This window comes from Salarias fasciatus, chromosome 23, assembly GCF_902148845.1.
Source record: "Salarias fasciatus chromosome 23, fSalaFa1.1, whole genome shotgun sequence".
NCBI lineage: Eukaryota > Metazoa > Chordata > Actinopteri > Blenniiformes > Blenniidae > Salarias > Salarias fasciatus.
In genome coordinates, this window is record NC_043766.1 from 2,722,435 (window position 1) to 2,740,741 (window position 18,307).

The window sequence follows — 18,307 nt, forward strand, 5'->3', positions numbered from 1 at the left end:
ACTACACACATACATGCACACAATCCATCCTCCTTTAACAAGAAGAAGAAGAAGAAGAAGAAGAAGAGGAAGAAAAAGAACGCGCCGGATTCACACCGAAATGGTTTAATCCCTCCTGGTGATGTTGTTGCTGTTCATTTTTTTTTAAAGTTGTTGTTTGTGAAGCCGTGTTCATTCTCCTCTGTCAAAACGAGAGCCAGGCCTGCTTCATTCACAAGTTCGCACCGGTTTAACCACGTGTGGACCGAAAACGGTGCTGATGTTGACGGGATTTCTGGATGAGCGCACGCAAAGGCTCACACACGCGTAATGGAAATAGTGCTGCTGCGCAAAAAAGTGATGAGGCCGGCTGGGAAGGTAACCGGAAAGTTGCACACAGAGGAAGAGTTGGTAAGAGAAGAGCTCTCTCACGTCGTACAGTTGGATCCATTAGTTAAAACCTATAATTAGGCAGCTCCTCGAAGTGATTAAGCAGTCAGACGAGTCGGGCAGGCGGAATCCCTCCAGGGAGGCCTCTCATGAACTGTCAAGCGTCAAAAAACCGGTTCATCCTGGTGTCGCAAAAAAACGCACTCACCACGCCGCGCCGGGGAGAGACATGCCTGAACCCTGCCACTGTCAGAGGTTGCACAGTGATGGCAACAGAAACGGGAGGGAGGAGAAAAAAACAGCAGAAGGAGCCAAATATATATAAACTCTTAGGGAGGCTTCAACTTTCACACAGGGGAAACAATCGCTTGTAAAAAGGGGCGTGTTTGTGATTCTGTTGTGGCCTAACAAAACCACAGGTCAGCTTCAGTTTATATTCTAATTCAGCTAGGTTTTTATTTTTATTATATATTATTTTTATTTGTAAAATCTCTCCTTTAAATATTTGTTGTTCTTTAAAATTATTTAAGGAATAACCATAATTTTCCGGCATTGCATTTAATTTTCAAATGAATTATTTTGGTGCTATCAACAACACCCTGCAGCAAATACACACTTTCATATTTTTCCCTCTGGTCTCAATAATCTACAAATTCAACAGAATTGATCTGGTTTGAAGACAGATTGTCTTTATTTGAAACGTCTTTGCTCGGCACTTGAACAAAGAGCAGGAGGTATCAACCTTTCTAGATACATTGTCCTTTCCATAACATGACAGGTTTTTAAATTACCATCTTAGATAGAAAATACACATAGAACTCCTTGAATTCAAATAGAAGTTATCCTCAAAATGGTAAAAAATAAAGTCAAACTCAAATGACGCGTGGGACTATATTAGCACTGAATCACAGGAAATATGCAAAAAATAAAAGAATGAAACATTTGGGTGTTTTCTCCTTTTGTCATCTTAAATAGACCCTCTAGTTGCATGTGCCAACTGTTGACTCTTTTTTTCTGATAAATATAAACAATATAACCCGTATGATTCAGCCTATACCTATGTCTCGATTTTGCCCCCCAGAACATTCTCATCCTAGTAAAATTGCCAAAATCTCAGACGTCTCAGGCCTATACAGGAAATATAAACGCAAGCCAAATTTGTCAAAATTATGATAATAAAACGTAGCCTATCGAGAACCAACACAAGCCAGCATATCAGCATTGAAATGTACACAATAAATAAAGTTAAAGGCCTCCGTTTCTGGTTGCCATAAACGTTATAACATTTACATTTTCTTACAGTTCACAGGGATCCGTCCTTTACACCAAACTCCAGCTTCTTTGCTCAGGCAGGAACTTGTTGGATTTCTGGAAAAGTTTTTTTCTTTTTTTCTTTTTTGTTCTTTACCAAGTCCAAGGCAGTTAACACTGTTCATGCCTCTTTTTAAATGGGACGCACATGTCCGTTGTAATATTTACATGCATTTCGGTATTCAAGTGAATTAAAAAGAGTGAGGCAAAGGGGGGAGTCTTGTGGGTTACATGGCAGTGGCATGTGCAGATGAATATGGGTCTATCCCAGTCTTGGTCATACCTGGAAAAAGTATGTAGGCCACGGGGGGCTGTAAACTTGACGCTGACCAGGCCGTGCAGTTGCACGGAACGACGTAGCCCGGGTTTGTGGGTGAAGGGTGGGTGTGGGTGTGCTGACTGGGGCACCCGAGGGTGCCAAACGCGCCGTTCTGATATCCCAACGAGGACGCGTACGGCAAAGTGCTGGTGCTCAACGTGTGCGGCATCTCTGTCATCTTCTGGATGGCGCTGGAGCTGAATTGGCTCGGGTCGAGGAAGGAGTAGGGGGCGGAGGTGGGCGGCAGGAACGCCCGGGCTTTCTCCGAGGAGCCCAGCAGAGAGTCCGCGGCCGACACGGGCAGTCCCTTCAGGTGATCGGTGTCCCCGAGGTAAGGCAGAGGGAAGACGTAGCGGTCCTTCTTCAGCAGGTTCTTGGGCTTGCGCCGGGGTCTGTACTTGTAGTCGGGATGCTCCTTCATGTGCTGGGCGCGCAGCCTCTTGGCCTCGTCGATGTAGGGTCTCTTCTCAGACTCGGACAGCAGCTTCCACTCGGCGCCCAGCCTCTTGCTGATCTCCGAATTGTGCATTTTTGGATTTTCCTGTGCCATTTTCCTCCTCTGGCCCCGGGACCAGACCATGAACGCGTTCATGGGTCTCTTGATGTGATCAGCGGGCTTTGACATCTTCAAAAAGGTACTTTTTTCTTTTTCTTTTTATCCTCTCAACGTTAACGACGAGGAAAGAAAAGTTCTTATCGGGAAAGGAAGGGAAACTATTCACCTGTCGAGATGCCAGATGCCAGTCATGCCACTTCTGGAGACCAGGGATTTAAAAAGCAGCAAAAATAAAATAAAAAAAATTATAATAAAAAATGAAGAAAATCAAATATTTTAAAAATCCAGCGGCAAGGTTGTTTTCGGTTTGTCCCGAGTCAACAGCACGCGATGCGCATTCGCTTAAGTCCGGTTACAACTCTGTGGCAAAAACACATGCAAGACGCACAGATATAAAAATCCACAAAGGTGAAAGCGATGTTCCGCAGTCAGTTTGTCGGAGTAGTAAAAAAGTGTCGGCTGTTATTTCTCTCCTGAACAGACTCTCTCTTTCTCCCTCTCTCTCTGAGGTTCGTCGTCAAGCAGCACCTGGCTTGGAAATGAGCGGAAGAGCGTGAATACGAGCCAAAAGCGGTGAAGTTCAAAGGCTGGGCTGGTTTGGTTTCTGCACGCAATCTGACATAATCTGCAGGGCGTTCACTCACCAACCTGAGCGCCCAATCAGCACCGAGACCGGCTCTGCTAATACCTCCACCAAAATACACATATATATACATTACGGCATAAACAAAGAGCGGTTGGTAGGAGTAAAAAAAAAAAAAGAAGAAGAAAAGAATAAGAAAAAAAAAACGTGTGTGTCGGTGCGCACATGTCGGGGGAGGGGAGGGGGGGGGGGTAATACTCAGGATCCCTTTCTGATTCCATTTAATGTAATGAATCGCAACAAACACGGACCTTCAACCTCTTTTCCAGTTAAAACCTGACTTCAATCCAGAGAGGTGACTATACCGTGCAACCAATTTACTGTACAGCTTTGTACAAACGGAAGGAAGCAGGAAAACACAACTTATATTGGACCATACGTGCGCTTTACTGGTGTGTGTTTTTTTTAAAGAAATCTCATCACTCAAATAATTCCAACAATAATAATAATAATAATAATTATTATTATTATAATTATAATAATAACAATAATAATAATAATAGAACTATACAATCTAATATTGATTCAGTTTTTTAAATAAAAATTGTGCGTCACTGCATTCTTTTCATAATGAAAACACCAACGTTCTTTCTTTTTAAACCTGTCAACACTTCCAAGTCTTTATATCAGAACACAGCAAATCAAAGTCCTCCAGCTGTTTGGCACTTGCAAGGTGGCCTAACTGCTTTAAATGAGCTCGGTTAATTTTTGATAATGTCTTTACTGGGGACGAAACTTCGGAGGAAGCTTCGTTAGACGGAGAAACAACACTGTAACGCAAAGCCATACTTAAGAAATTACCCAAAAGGAGCCACGCGGAGAAAAGACTTACAAACTGTGAGAAAATGTTGCGTCAAGAGCAAACGGTTCGAGAGGAGCCATCAGCGCACGGCTGTAATTGTTGCATTAGTTCCCATCAATTTGACAGTGTGGTTTTAAGGAGGCGCGGAGTGATCGTTTTAAAATGCAAATTTCAATGAGGACCACTGCTTAATAGCCCCCAGGCTAATGTGCGTGATATATGATTCCTTCAGCTGTGATTATTAAACCAAAGGCAGACGGATGATATTGTTTGAGGTGCCCCCCCCCCCCCCCCGCCCCCCAGACACACACACACACACACACACACACACACACACACACACACACACACACACATACACACACACACAAAACACGTTAACTGGAGTTGACTCCAGCTTGTTTCACTGGTAATTACATTTATATATAGATTTAATACAGTGTAATTCTTACATTCATTCCACTGCGATGTCCAAGGCGCGCATAGTCACCTCGTTACCAACTTCAAGGCTGAAAATATATTTTTAACTTCATAACCAAGTCACTCCATCACTGTGACATGCTTATATTTCCATAAATTATCGCAAATAAATAAACTGGTGCATTCTTGTGACACTTCTGCAAGGTATATGCGGAATACATTTCCAGGCTTTATTGCTTTTAGAAATGGGACAAAACGAAGTTAATTTCCCAGCCCTGTGATGTGCGCATATTTCAGCTCCATCTGTGCGTCTTTCTCACGCTCTCCATCTCCTCACACACGCATGCGTCAACCGGCATCTTCTCACAGGAAGATTTTCCACCACTTCTTTCTTTGCAAAAACTTAAAATTACAGTTAAAAGCGGTCCAGTTTTTTCGGGGGAAACATCCTGCTCACCCCGACCTCCAGAACAACCAGCCGAGGACACTTTTTCCTCTCCTTCTGTCTGAAAACAAACAGCCGATGGGACGCCTGCGGGGAGAGAAACCCTCAAAAATCCTCCTATATGATGCTCATCTGCAGCCACCAGGTAGTACACACTGCATATTTGTGCTGTATATTTGTGCCCGCATTGAAGTTTTAAATGGTGTTACGCTATCTTTCACGGAGCCGTCTGGATGCAATTTGACGTGCGGCGTTCAGGCTGCTCTCACAAGCGCGCTTTCGGTCCGGCTTCATTTGGAGATCAATGAATTAGATAGCAGGAAATCATTTTAGGGGGCTGAGCCTCCTACACACCAGGGACAAGACAGCTCTGTTTCTTATTCTAAAACTGATTGTTTAATAAATGCGCGCACCAAAGTTCCCTCGACAATTTATCGGGATAATGAGAAATGCAATAGTGTCTTTTTTATTTGTCAAGGATTGGGATAGTCAATATTTCTATTTTAGTTGCTCTCCCTTAATGTAGTGTTCATTCAGGACAGTTACATTCAGTGTCAAAATAAATAAAAATGATGAGGTATTAATACTGGAATATGGAGTTTCATGGAGTTTCACATGAATTTGCGGGCTGCGGGTGTGATTCCCACTATACATACAAACATATACATATATGTATATGTTTGTATATATATATATATATATATATATATATATATATATATATATATATATATATATATATATATATATATATATATACATTGTATGTATATATGTATAGTGTGTGTGTCATTGTATTATGATAATCATAAAATAAATCATAAAATAATTCTAACATTTGAATTGAACGCCGGGTGCGAGTCCATCCAATCATGACTATCACTGGAGGTGTAATAAACAAAATGACAAAATAATTCTGACTCAATCTCTGTCACACACTGGCATACAAAACACGCGCGGCTGTATTCGTCGCGCGCGCGCACACACAAACACACACACAAAATCAAAAGTGGGATTATGTGAGGACACGCGTCTGTCCATCTCGCAGTGTACAGTGCACGGGGAGCGGCCTGACACACACACAGAGCCTATTAGTCAACTTGGCTCCCGTGGAGAGCACGAGGTAAGCTCCCCACCGTAACTGTCCATGGTGCTGAAGCGGTAAGAGGTTTTCTCCTCTGCACACATGCGTGCTCCCCTCAAAAACTCTTAAAAGCTCGGGTTGACATTTCAATGCCTGTTATTGTATATCCATCCTATTTTGCGATGGTTCTAGAAATAAAATATTAGAAAGGAAGAGCTCTCTCACTGTTTACACAGCCTTTCCTAACTTCTTCCCCCCATACTTCAGCAGGTGTTTTTAAGTCTGGCTTTTCATCATCATCATCATCATCATTATTATTATTATTATTATTATTATTATTATTATTATTATTATTACTATTATAACTATTATTATTCAAATTGTACTGTTGTGATGCATGACAACTCAAAACAAACACACACACACACACACACACACACACACACACACACACACACACACACACACACACACACACACACACACACACACACACACACACACACTGGGACTTCAAATGCAGCTCAGCCAAAAGCATGTTGCAGTTCCAGCACTACCTATAATTACTGCTGACAGCATGGATTGGAGGCCATCAAGCCAGATCTCTGTCAAAAACAAAGAATGAAGGAACACAGAATGATTCAGATACAAAGTTTTGCATTTATATGTAAGTGAACAGATATATTTATCAATCCACCAAGAAACACTTATGTAAAACCAACAAACATAGAGAATAATAAAACAATAGAGCATAATAACACAAGATCGGCAAATGTTGTTATCATGGCTTCAGTTTATGAGTGTGTAAAAGTACTTACCTTCAAACAAACAAGGAAGCTTTGACCCTTGTTTAACCCAGGAAGTGTTTAACACATTAAAACTGCCAGCTGCCTTGTTATTCTCTACTTGCCTCATTAGTACAGCTGTACATTTTACTGGAGGTCCAATCCATTGGTGCCAAAATGAACCAGTACATTCACTGTCTTTTGAAAATCAAGTAAAGTGGAGCTTTCTCCCTCACATGAAGACGGCGGCACACCGTCACTTTTTGTCAATGTTATTTCTTTACAATTGGCTGATTGTATGAACACTGACTAAAACCATGAAGTTGATTTGACAGTATACATATATATATATATATATATATATATATATATATATATATATATATATATATATATATATATATATATATATATATATATATATATATATATCTGTAGTGAAAATCATCAGAGGATCAATCCCACAATGCTTTGCACGGTTACTGCACCCACTTCAGTCATGCCTGCATGATCCTACATCCAGCTTCACCCAGAACATCAAAGAGGCATTTATTAGCTCAGCTAATAATTGAGCTTGTTATGTTTCTTTTGAAAATGAAACAGGAAAGAAGAATTATCTTTGTTCAGATTCTGATCAAGAATCATGTTGACTGAAAACAAAATTGATCCACTTCACTCAATGAAACTTCTTGGACAAATGGACCCAACCGGATGAGAAACTTCAGATTATTTAAGTCTGTGTAACCAAGCTGGAGCCATCCTCAGAAGTCCTTTCGCTCACAGCGGATGGCTGTAATTGGGTCTATTGTCATGTTTCAGTATTTTACAAATCTACCTGTTAATCCACTAAAACTTATGTGAATGGGAAATACTGATGAAGAATGAAACTGTTTAATGGAAGGTGCTTCATTTGTGCTGTAGCATGATCATATAAAACCAATAACTTTATTTCAGGAAGTCACATTTAAACAATACTCCATTATCCTTGTTTGCATCAGTCAGGGGTCGAGCTCACCAGAATAATGGATTCAGTGTCCAAGCTCAACACACAGCTGTGCCAACAAGGCGAACTGCAGGAAAACTGCTCAGCTATCAGAAACAACACCAGTTGATCGGGGCTGTTGTGTAAAATAAATACTTGAATGTCCCTTACAGAGCTAGATTTGTTGATTATTGGCAGTAGTTCAGGAGTATGTGGGTAAGCGGCGCGGTGACGGCGCGTCACAATTACATTAAACCACTCACTGAGCTCGACTCCCATGTGAGGACTTTGAATTACCGAGAGGACAAAAAGCACATTTGAGAAAACTACAGAAATAAATATCTGAAGTAACACAAAAACGAGATTTGCAATTGAAAAGCAAACTGCAAATTCACAAAGAGCAATTTGAATATTCGTTTTTAAAAAAAGCACAAATGCTTTTGAGAACAGATGCTGTTCGTGTTCATGTAATTATTCCAAGATATAGATAAGGATCAATAATTACTTGTGTACAATGTATTGCTTTTTACATTTATATAAGATGCTGCACATTTGTGTATTTATGAAGACCTGATTTCATACATAAATGCCGAAATGAAAGAGTCCCTCTTTTTGCATTAGTTTTTTGATAGAATGGCCGCTGGTAAACGACTGTGTGCTTTCAGTCCAACAACTGGCCTGGGTCATCTCTTTGCTTTAAATCCACTTTAATCAGTTTTAGTAGGTTTCAGCATTTTCACAAACCAAAAGGTGAATATGTAAAGAAATACACCCACATACATGCACACACTGAAAACTCAAAAGTTATGTAAACCAACATATTTAGCGTGCTGCACTCACTAACCCTAATCAGCTCTGCAACATGAGGCTCCTCTAAAAAAAAACTGTACAGCCTGAATGTCAAATTATTAGTTGGAGTCAGAAGCACAGAGTCTTTTCAGTCATGTTTACAGAAAATGTTCCATCAGACTCATTTATACCTTCATATGCTGAAATCCCCAGGGGTCACGGTCAATGTGATTGTCCCTGGTGATGGCACAAAAATCCATATATTCACATAAATAGATGATAATTATACTTGCGATATAAAGCACAAAAAGCTCCTTTTTACTGATATGCAAGCAATTTTAAAACTCCAGTCATGAATACGCACACACACACACACACACACACACACACACACACACACACACACACACACACACAAAAACCAAAGATCTTTTTACATGATCCCTTTATAAGTATCATTCACTGACACCGAGAAGCAATCAAAACAGCAATGAGGCGCATTTAAGATGTATTGCCAACATGTGGGTTATATTACAGAAAAGACTCGGATGTATCACGTCTTTGTGGTGAAATAATTTCTCAGTAAGATAGCGAAATCAGACTTGAATAAGAGAAAGAGAAATCTAAATGACTGAACTTAAGCTGCTCTCTCTTTTCTTTGGAACACTGGATAATACAGAGCAGAGCAGGGAAAAAAATTAACCGAGGGTCAAGTCGTCAGGTAATAATGAAAGGATAGGTCCAATACTTCAAAGACCATGAGGTCCACATCACACAATTATACAATACAATTAGGATTAAAGGGGCAAAACAGAGATAACAGGAGATAGGGATAAATTATCACAAAAGGAAAGATGTGACTCTCTCCTGACCTTCATTAAGAGAAAAAAACTCATTTAGAGCTGGCCTTCTTTGCAGGGGGATTTCAGCCTTTCACATGAGACTGGGACGCATTAGATAAGATTTAACTCGCATAAATGAGAATCTACAGCCCAACGATAACATAAAACATATATTCAGAGCAAACTCCAATAATACAGTAATTCATATTTAATGCCATACATTATGCATCGATTCCACAGTTTGATAAGTGGTACAGCTTTGCTTTGCTGAGGGCACTGAAGCGTTTGTTTGAACATCACGACAGCTGTTTCACAAAATCCAAAAAGTGTCAAACTTCAGATGTCTTCATCAGTTCCTGTAAATCTCAGCAGGATTTAGGTAATTCCAGGTATGCGGTGCTTCTGTAGAGGTGACTCTGTTTGGGCTGTGGTCGTTTCCAGGTTAGTGAAGAGGGTTTTTGATCCGAAGCTGGTTTAAATCCCACTGCTGACAGGTTGCCCCTGAGCAAGAACCCAGAGCCCCAGCAGCTCTGCCTCGGCCCACTGCTCCTAGTATGGGCAGTTAGTGTTAACTATGAAGAGGATGGGGTAAGAGAAACGTTTTCCCCAAGGAGTTAAATAAAGTAAGTCAACTCTTTAATGGGGGGAGCAGGAGGACTGATCCAGATTAAGAGGAACCCTGCAAGAAAGTTTTGTTTAGGATTTTGCCAAACCCCTACATTTAATCTAATCTAATTCCGCTCCTGCTCAGCAGCCGTGGGTGATCATAGAGGAGAAACCTTCCAAAAACACTCACCTAAAAACGTAATGAGGACTGATTAAGGAGGGAAAGTGAAACCATAGCGCAACACATCATCAGTGTAGTTAAAGGAGTTGACAGAGATACTGATAAAGCAGACAATCTGGCAAATGACTTGAAAAGGCACAGAGGATCCATCCATACGCAGAGGTCACCTCAGCGTGTCCCGGGGTTGGACAGGATTTTGAGGGAATCAGTCGTGATGGTTTCAGGCAACAAGCAACTCGGTCACCCAGGAGAACGCCTGAGCACCGCGGTCTCTCGTGATATGCCGAATAGTCCCCCACAGTGTTTAATGGATGCCAGTAAGATGGATCCTACAGCCAGTTTATTAAGGATCAAATCTGAACATTTTAGTTCAACATGGATGCGTCTCACCACTCGGACCTCCTGTGGCTACCTTCTCCCTTTACAGCACATCTTCACACCAGCTCAGGTTTCTTTCTGCTGCACTGAGCACCCTGCGTCATGCCTGCAATGTCGATTTGGCTTGGCGCCCGCTTCTAGCAAGGGTACCGAACCGTAGGTCTTCAGCGATCTGGTTCCTGTGAGGCATGGTTCACATCAGCAGCTGTTTCTTATGAACACCAAAGTCAGAATGTCTGAGTATTTTTACCGGTCAGAGTCCCTCTACGCCTTGTTTCACTCCACGTATGCCAATTCCTGACTCTGATCAGCTTTTTTTGGAGTCATTAGTCATTTCTTTCAGCGATATGTATGAACTGACTGATGCGTTTGATGAAGGCTATAGCCACCGGTGTGACATTAAGTTCATCAATTTGTGTTTGGCTATCCTTGAAACTCAGGTAGAACATATCATGATAAATAATGTTGACTTTCCTGGCATTTTTCTTGTCCCTGTACTACAGGCAACATGCCTGCTTCATTGGTCCTTGAGCACATTTGATTCAGATTTATAGAAACATTTGCACAGAAAGAGGCTGCTGTCACCACTGGCCCCACAATGTTGTTTATTTTTGTAGAAAACACACTTATAAAGTGGTCCAGATGATCTGACCAAGTGACTCCCGTCCAGGTCATTTACTAACTTCCAAACAAAACACTAATCTCAAAAATGCTCGGTGTAAAAGAGATCCTGGATGAAATGAAGCACTTGTCTTGTAGATCATATTCTCTGGTGCGGTTCCTCACAGTAGAGGCACAAAATCTTCTATCATGCATTGCACACTTTGGAAACACCAGAATGTATGCTTTTCAGACATCCCACGTTACTTCATGAAGGCCATCGAGGTCGGTTTTGTTCAAATGGAAGGTGAAACCTTCAACCTTTCCTCTAACCCTTTTCTTTACTATTTGATCTTAATTTCAATGCATTTTTTTCCCCCACTACCTTCAGTCGCTGCATTCAGGAAATGATACTCTGCACTCATATATGTTTTTATATCAACAAATGAAGAATGTCCATGGTATGTTAGTCTAAATATAAACATTCTTGATGACTGCGTTTGTGGCATTCAGCACAAAGAGACTCTCCTCTCTTTCACGGATGTAGAATCAATGTTAAAAGTCCAATTTCGCTCACACACTACTGAAGACCATTTCATGTGATTCCTTCACAAGTACCATTCATTGGCGGTGAAAAGCAGCCCAAACATCAATGAGTGCTATTTGAGTTACACTGCTAACGTGCATGGATGAACATGTGGATTATGATTTACAGAAAAGGCCCATACGTATCAAGTCTTTGGGGTGAAATAATACCAGAGTAAGATAGTGGAATTGGACTTGAATAAAATTATATGAGTGGATTTAAGCTGCTCTCTCTTTTCTTCTGCCACACTAGATAACACAAAGCAAGGCATGAAAAATGAGCAGACGTTCAAGGTATCAGGTCATGATGAACCGACATTGTTGCTGGCAGATGACACTATCATCATCTAGTCCAAGGTTGCCCCTTTGTCCTGTACCCTGCCTCCGCCAATGAATCCTGTCAAGGATGCAACTTGCCTCGCCATCAGTCGTCTGGCCGCAAGGTCTTTATCAGGACTGGTCTTCCAGTCAGGTCTGGGTTCAGCTCGTTTCTAGAATTGTTCAGTGGTCTCTGGCTTTACCCTTCCATCTTCAGTTCAGTGTTTAGAGAGGAGATTGTGAAAAGGACCGTCAAGGTAAATGCACTTTACTGACATAGTGCTTTCCCATTGCCTTACACTGTTCATCAAACACACACACACACACACACACACACACACACACACACACTTGCTCAAGGACACTTTGACACGTGGAAAAATGGGGAGAGTGGGAATCAAACCTGCAACATCCTGATAAAGGAATGACCGCTCTAGCAGCCGGGCCACAGCCACCCATCAGTGTGGACCATCTATTGGCTGTGTAACACATCTAAACCCTTGTCCAGTGTTTCGCTGGTTATCAAGCACTTTGTTCAGAATAGAAAAGAAACTAAATTGGACTTGAAACTGTTTTTTAGCTTTTGTTATCAGACCTGGATATAACTTCCTGATTGTACTGGTGCAGTTTTCGAGATTAATGGCTTTTAATGAAACCAACTCGTGTTGGAGCCTTTTTCAGATGAGATCAAGTTTAAGTAAGTCTCCTCCAGCTGGTTGCTTTGCAGGTTCAAAGCATCCACATGTCCTCGAGCAAGGCAGTGAACAACACACTGCTCCCGATGGGTGAATGCGACTAACAACGCTGTGAGGTCTTCTGAGTTCATGTAAAAATGCTACAGAAGTGGAAACCATTTCCATGGAGGCCACCGTTTGAGGCAATAGCTTCTGATACCTGCGTGACGCTCTGACGGAGATGCCTGCTTGCATCTGTAAATGCTAAATTCCACAAGAGTCATCTTAAGTGCTTATGTACATGAAGCTTCCCAGGAGACGGAAACGGCTTCGTCGTAACTGCACCATTAGACACAACTATTGCTGCTAGCCCCTTGTGCCATGGGTTGTTTCTAAATTCATATATAAATGTACATTTTAGGAAGACACATCCTCAAAAGCCAACTGTTGAAAAATGTTCTTATTTCAAGAAAATAAAGTTAAAATAGATAAACATTTCTGTCATTTGAGACTACAGGTGTATATATTGACACCTGATTAAACAGACAGAGGTAAGTTCAAGTATTTAGCAACCCATATACAACAACAAAATAACATAACAGGCAGATTAGTAGATTAACACTGAAGGCAAGCATCCAAGCACTTCTATTTTTAAAATATATGAAATCTATATCAGCAAAACACTTCTAATTCCAATATATAAATGTGTTAACAGTCAATATATTGTATTTATAGATGTCAAGGCTCAGTAAATGAAAGAGACCGAATGTAATTTCAACAGGCAGCATGAAAAGCAGCTGTAGTAAACTATGTAAGGAACATTCCACAGTCACGCTGGATCAGTCCCAAAGTCATCATGGCTGCCAGCATGACTGTCATTCATCACCCGCATGATGAATGACAGCCTTCAAACAATGAGCCAACATCAGCAACGATTCCCAACACTGACGCACACCCAGGCTTTTATAGATATTATGCAACTTCTTTGTTGAAGAAAGAATACACAAAGTTTCAAGAACATATGCGAGGCTGGGAGGAGAACCTTTTCATTGTCTGAACTCAAAAAAAAAACAACTAAAACATTCTGCCTTCAAGAGGAAGAAGATAGCTCAGAGAAAACAGAGCGTCAATTCTCATTTTAGTCACATTTTTATTCTACTATACTCTGAGAATTGACTTTCTTTTTTTTGTATGTCATACAAACCCTCAAATAAAATAAAATTCATGAGTAAAATACTAACAAGCAGACGATGTAAAGTCCTTGGATGTGAGAAGAGCTCCCACACGTCGTTATTTCTCTCATGTGGCTTCATTTTGTGTTTGAGGGACATTTTCAAATTAAATAACAGCTGCTTTATAACCTTTTAAGTAAAATATTCCACGATAACACCTATGACACATTTATACACACTCATTACCTCTCATTATAGCCGAGGGCCATATCTCATCAGTGGATGTAATTTGTCTGTTGAAGTGCATTCTCCGCATTGGCATTCAGGATCTGTCTGGCTCCTTTTAATTATTGGGAAACACTTTTTAATGCTGCACTTTATGGAATATTACGTTTTGATTAATTGGATTTTGTGGTTTTATGGGAGACGTGCCAGGGTAAATCAAATGCACATTTTAGTGATTGACCACTCAGTGAAATTGTCAAGCTCTTCATACGAACAGTCAGAAAACCATTTTCATTTATTTAAACACTGTAAAAACTCCTCTATTTACTCCGTGTCCTTCTGGTTTTGTCTTTCATGGCAGGGCCAGCGGTGACTCCAGTTTGGGACTTGAACTCAAGGGACATCCCTGCAATGCCAGGTGACGAATAAGAAACTGACGACCCACATTCAGGTGTGTGTCCTGTAAAGTTAGTATCATCCTGTGAGTTTTTCACACTTCAGTCAAGCTCCCTCTCTCTTTGCTTTGTTTACAGACTTGTGCATCCTGGATTATGAACATTGTTTGTACAAACAAAGGGAAAATCGCTCTTTCTATGCAGCACCGTAGGTATTGTATTGTCAAAATGTGCCATAATGAAAAGAGACGATTCAAGAAAGTAGGCCCCTTTGAAGCCTGGTGAACCGATGGAGAGAAAGCGAGAGAGGGTGGAAGGGGAGAGAGAAAATACAATTCTACAAATCTGTATCAGTGAATGATTAATTAATTTTTGTTGAATGATCTGTCCTAGCCTTGTGAGATATCAGTTTTCATTTCTTTTACACTTTTACAGAAGATCTCAAGAGACCGGTAGTTCAAAAGGCAGTTCAATTTAGAGATCCCATTGGAAACGGCTTCAAAAAGTCTCTGCCATACATCGGGCTTTGATGTGTTTTAACTGTCATAATCTCACTGTTCAGTAATGGAGAAAATAAATTTGTTCAATTGTAAATGCGTGCTCTCTCTCTCTCTCTCTCTCTCTCTCCTCTGTCTCTCTCTTTCCTTTTTTTTTTTTTTTGCTTCACATTTCATTTATACTAAGTTGCACTTTTGAGCATCTTTTAAGGCATTTCCTTCTTGAGAATTGTGACTGAATCTCTGCGATGGATCAATTTGTCGAACTCGACCTAAACGATGTCGCAGCTGGAAGGTGACTTGGAGTCACGCTGCCAGATTCCCAGCTGGGTCGTCTCCTAATGAAGCGGAGGCTTGATTTCTGGCCATTTAGGCAACGGTTCCCTTGTCTAGCAGTTGTCTTGGGCTGATGTTGCTTGTTATTATTTTCTAACGAGTATCACATTTAGAGGCGATTATCCGCAGGTAGATCCTTGATAGCTGTTTATTCAAAAGCAGGGGGAAACTTGAAAAGAGGATAAAACCTCGAGTCAGAAGTCTGGAGGGGTGGACTAAGATTGAAATTGGTCTGACTCGCGCTTCCTCTCTCAAATTGAGGGTCCATTGTAGTATGTCAAACAAAAGCTTTTTTTTTCTCCTTTTTTATCAGAGGCTCTTAATATAACCCCCTCCTCTCACTCTCTCGGCCACCAACTCGTTCTTCTCTTCCTCTCTTTTCTCATTCATTTATTCCACTGTGTGTGGAAATAGGCTGGGCAACAATTAATTTCAGAGTGAATTCAGGCAGGATCTATTACCCCTCTCTGCCTCTTTTGCTCTAATGGAAATCTATTTCACTTCCCTTTTGTGTCCAATATAATTTAATGCCCATTTTATTAATGGCCTGAAATAATTACGGAAGGCTTTTGTGATTCTTGAGTATGTTTCATTTAATTGTGTAATAAATGTCTAATCAGAGCTCCCATCTGAAGCCATTATGGCATTAAAATTAACAATTACGCCACAAATGTCTTGGTGAATGCGTTGGGCTCTATAGAAATCGCTGCTGATAACAAGACACATATAAATCATTCATGAGAATTTTTTCAGAGAAAAGCGGTGCGAGAGATAGGAGGATGGGAGGGTGAGAGAAAAAAGAAGTGGAGGAAGAAAAGAAGAGAAGAAAGAGGCTGAGTTTTCTTTATTCTATTGAAAAACGGGGATGGCCGAAAGATAGGGCATTTTAAAACTGTGTCACCCTCTCCAGTTCCTTTCTTCCCTCGTCTCTCTCTATCTCCCTTTAATTTGCCTCCCTCTTTATTTTTGAAGTGACAGATTTCACTTTGGGAATTCATTAACCGTAAACTTGGGCGATAAAATATCTATCAGGGCCTGTGCCCGGTTCCTTTGCTAAGCCGCGTGGCTCTCCGGTTCGACGTTGTGGGTGACCGAAGGCAATTAAAGAGGCTTCACACTCCCTCACCCGCCCGGTGTCTCTTTCTCAGCGAGGACAGGAAGGCTGCTCAACGTACCAGCAAGAATTGTTTTCTGAGTAGCCAAGTATACGAATTTCATGGTGTGGGGAAACTCCATTTGCTCCTAAAAACACTCGTCAGCTCCTCTGTGTCATTCCCAAGCTAATATACTACAATTGGTTTTGGTGAATCTATTTTGAGAGCACGAGGTTTTGGCCTTTATTGTTCTCTATTACCATGATGCACAAAGGGCCTCCCCGGGGCACCGGATTGCACCCCGGTCCCAACCACACTCTTTCAAGTGACACAGACCCGAGGACTTTGATGTAGAAGATGTCTCATGTTAATGAGAAAGTTGGATTTTCTTTTCCATTTTGTTGAATCAGTCAATCTTGGATAAGTTTGGCTGATATCATCATGTTCTCTGCACTGTCTGAGCACCAATCACTGCCTCTGCTGGAATATTTCTGAGCCAAACAACCCGGGCGCAGAAAGAAATTATTCAAGATCTTGGATGCATTGAATTTGTGAGTCTGGTTTTATATATTAAAAAAAAAACAAACAAACCAAAACGTCTTGCAAACAACCCTCCCATGCCATTCTTTCAAAGTAAAATTTTTTGGTGGCTTAACTTCTGTCATTCATATTCTTGCTTTCATTGTCAGTATTGCTGAACTACTAGCAACACATGAAAGCATTGGTGCTCCAGATTCAGAAGACATCGCAATGGCCAGTTGCTGATCAACACGATCTTTCGCAGCCTTGAAGGAGTTCAGACATATCAGCAAGGAAAACAAATCAAACAAACAAACTTGCTTCTCACTGGTAAACTAAATTAGGAGATGTAATTTCCCTAAAAACGAGTTCTAGTGTAGCCTATTACCAGGAAGCACATCCAGTCAAATATGAGTAAATGGATCTATTTTTTTTCTCTGGTATCATCTGCATATTTAAATACTATCATGAAGAACGCATTCGGACAGAGGAAAAAAAATTATTACAGGCATCGAAACACACACACACACACACTTCTGCAGTACTGACTATAACTGAATTAAATAAATAATTATAGAGTATTTATCATCATTTAGCATTTTGCCCTCCTATTTCCAGGATGCGGTAAGCAGCCACCATGCAGCGCCTTGGGGACCTGGTGGGGGTCAAGGATCGGGCTCGGAGAGTTCAGGAGCAGGAGGCGCAAAGATTACATGTCTCCTCTGGTCTTTACGCTCATGGCCTTTCTCCCCGGAACCATTTATGTTTATATTTTCAGTACAGTCATTTGAAGAAAAGACTTTATGAGTATGTTTGGGGGGAAAAAACAAGCATCAGTTTCCTCAAAAATTTCAAGACAGTACTGAGTAAGAAAAACAGTTAAGAAATCCTTGATCGTGTCTAGAAACTTGATAAAATTACTTCTTTTTATTTATCATTATAATACAGGATATCCTTGATCATTCAGAATGATCCTTCACTGTCCCAAACAAAGTTAATAATCCATTTCATTCACAGGCACGCGTCCACGCTGATGAAAGAATCTGACTTATTAGCTGCAGTTATGCAATGAGTTCCATCACGGAAAGTGTTTTCTCGGAGCATATTGTCTGGTGACGAAAACACAAAGACAGTGCACTGTCTGGACCTGTCTGTCTTTCACCACCACAGCAACAATTCAGCCAACAATCACACCATCGTTGCAAAAGGCACAGTCACAATAGTGAGTTTTTATTTTTTTTTCTTGGGCCGTGCTGTACATTTTCAACTGGCGAATGTTTTTCTTTTTGTGTCTGCATTGATGAATACACCAACAAGGCAGCGTTTTTCAAACTCCAGTGCAACCTTGACTAAAACCAAACCAAGCCATTCACTGTGGCC

At 40.9% G+C, this 18,307-nt stretch overlaps 1 protein-coding gene across 1 annotated transcript; it reads right to left on the reverse strand.

The window, feature by feature from the left end:
* Positions 1–1,754: 1,754 nt before the first annotated feature.
* On the reverse strand, positions 1,755–3,208 carry LOC115381463 (transcription factor Sox-14). The gene has a single exon (XM_030082861.1). It carries the CDS (start codon positions 2,622–2,624, stop codon positions 1,908–1,910), a length of 717 nt encoding a protein of 238 aa, XP_029938721.1. The 5' UTR covers positions 2,625–3,208; the 3' UTR covers positions 1,755–1,907.
* Positions 3,209–18,307: the final 15,099 nt, after the last annotated feature.

Excerpts from the sequence above, each read along its gene's own strand:
- LOC115381463 (XM_030082861.1), bottom strand. The coding sequence starts at position 2,624 with ATGTCAAAGCCCGCTGATCACATCAAGAGACCCATGAACGCGTTCATG.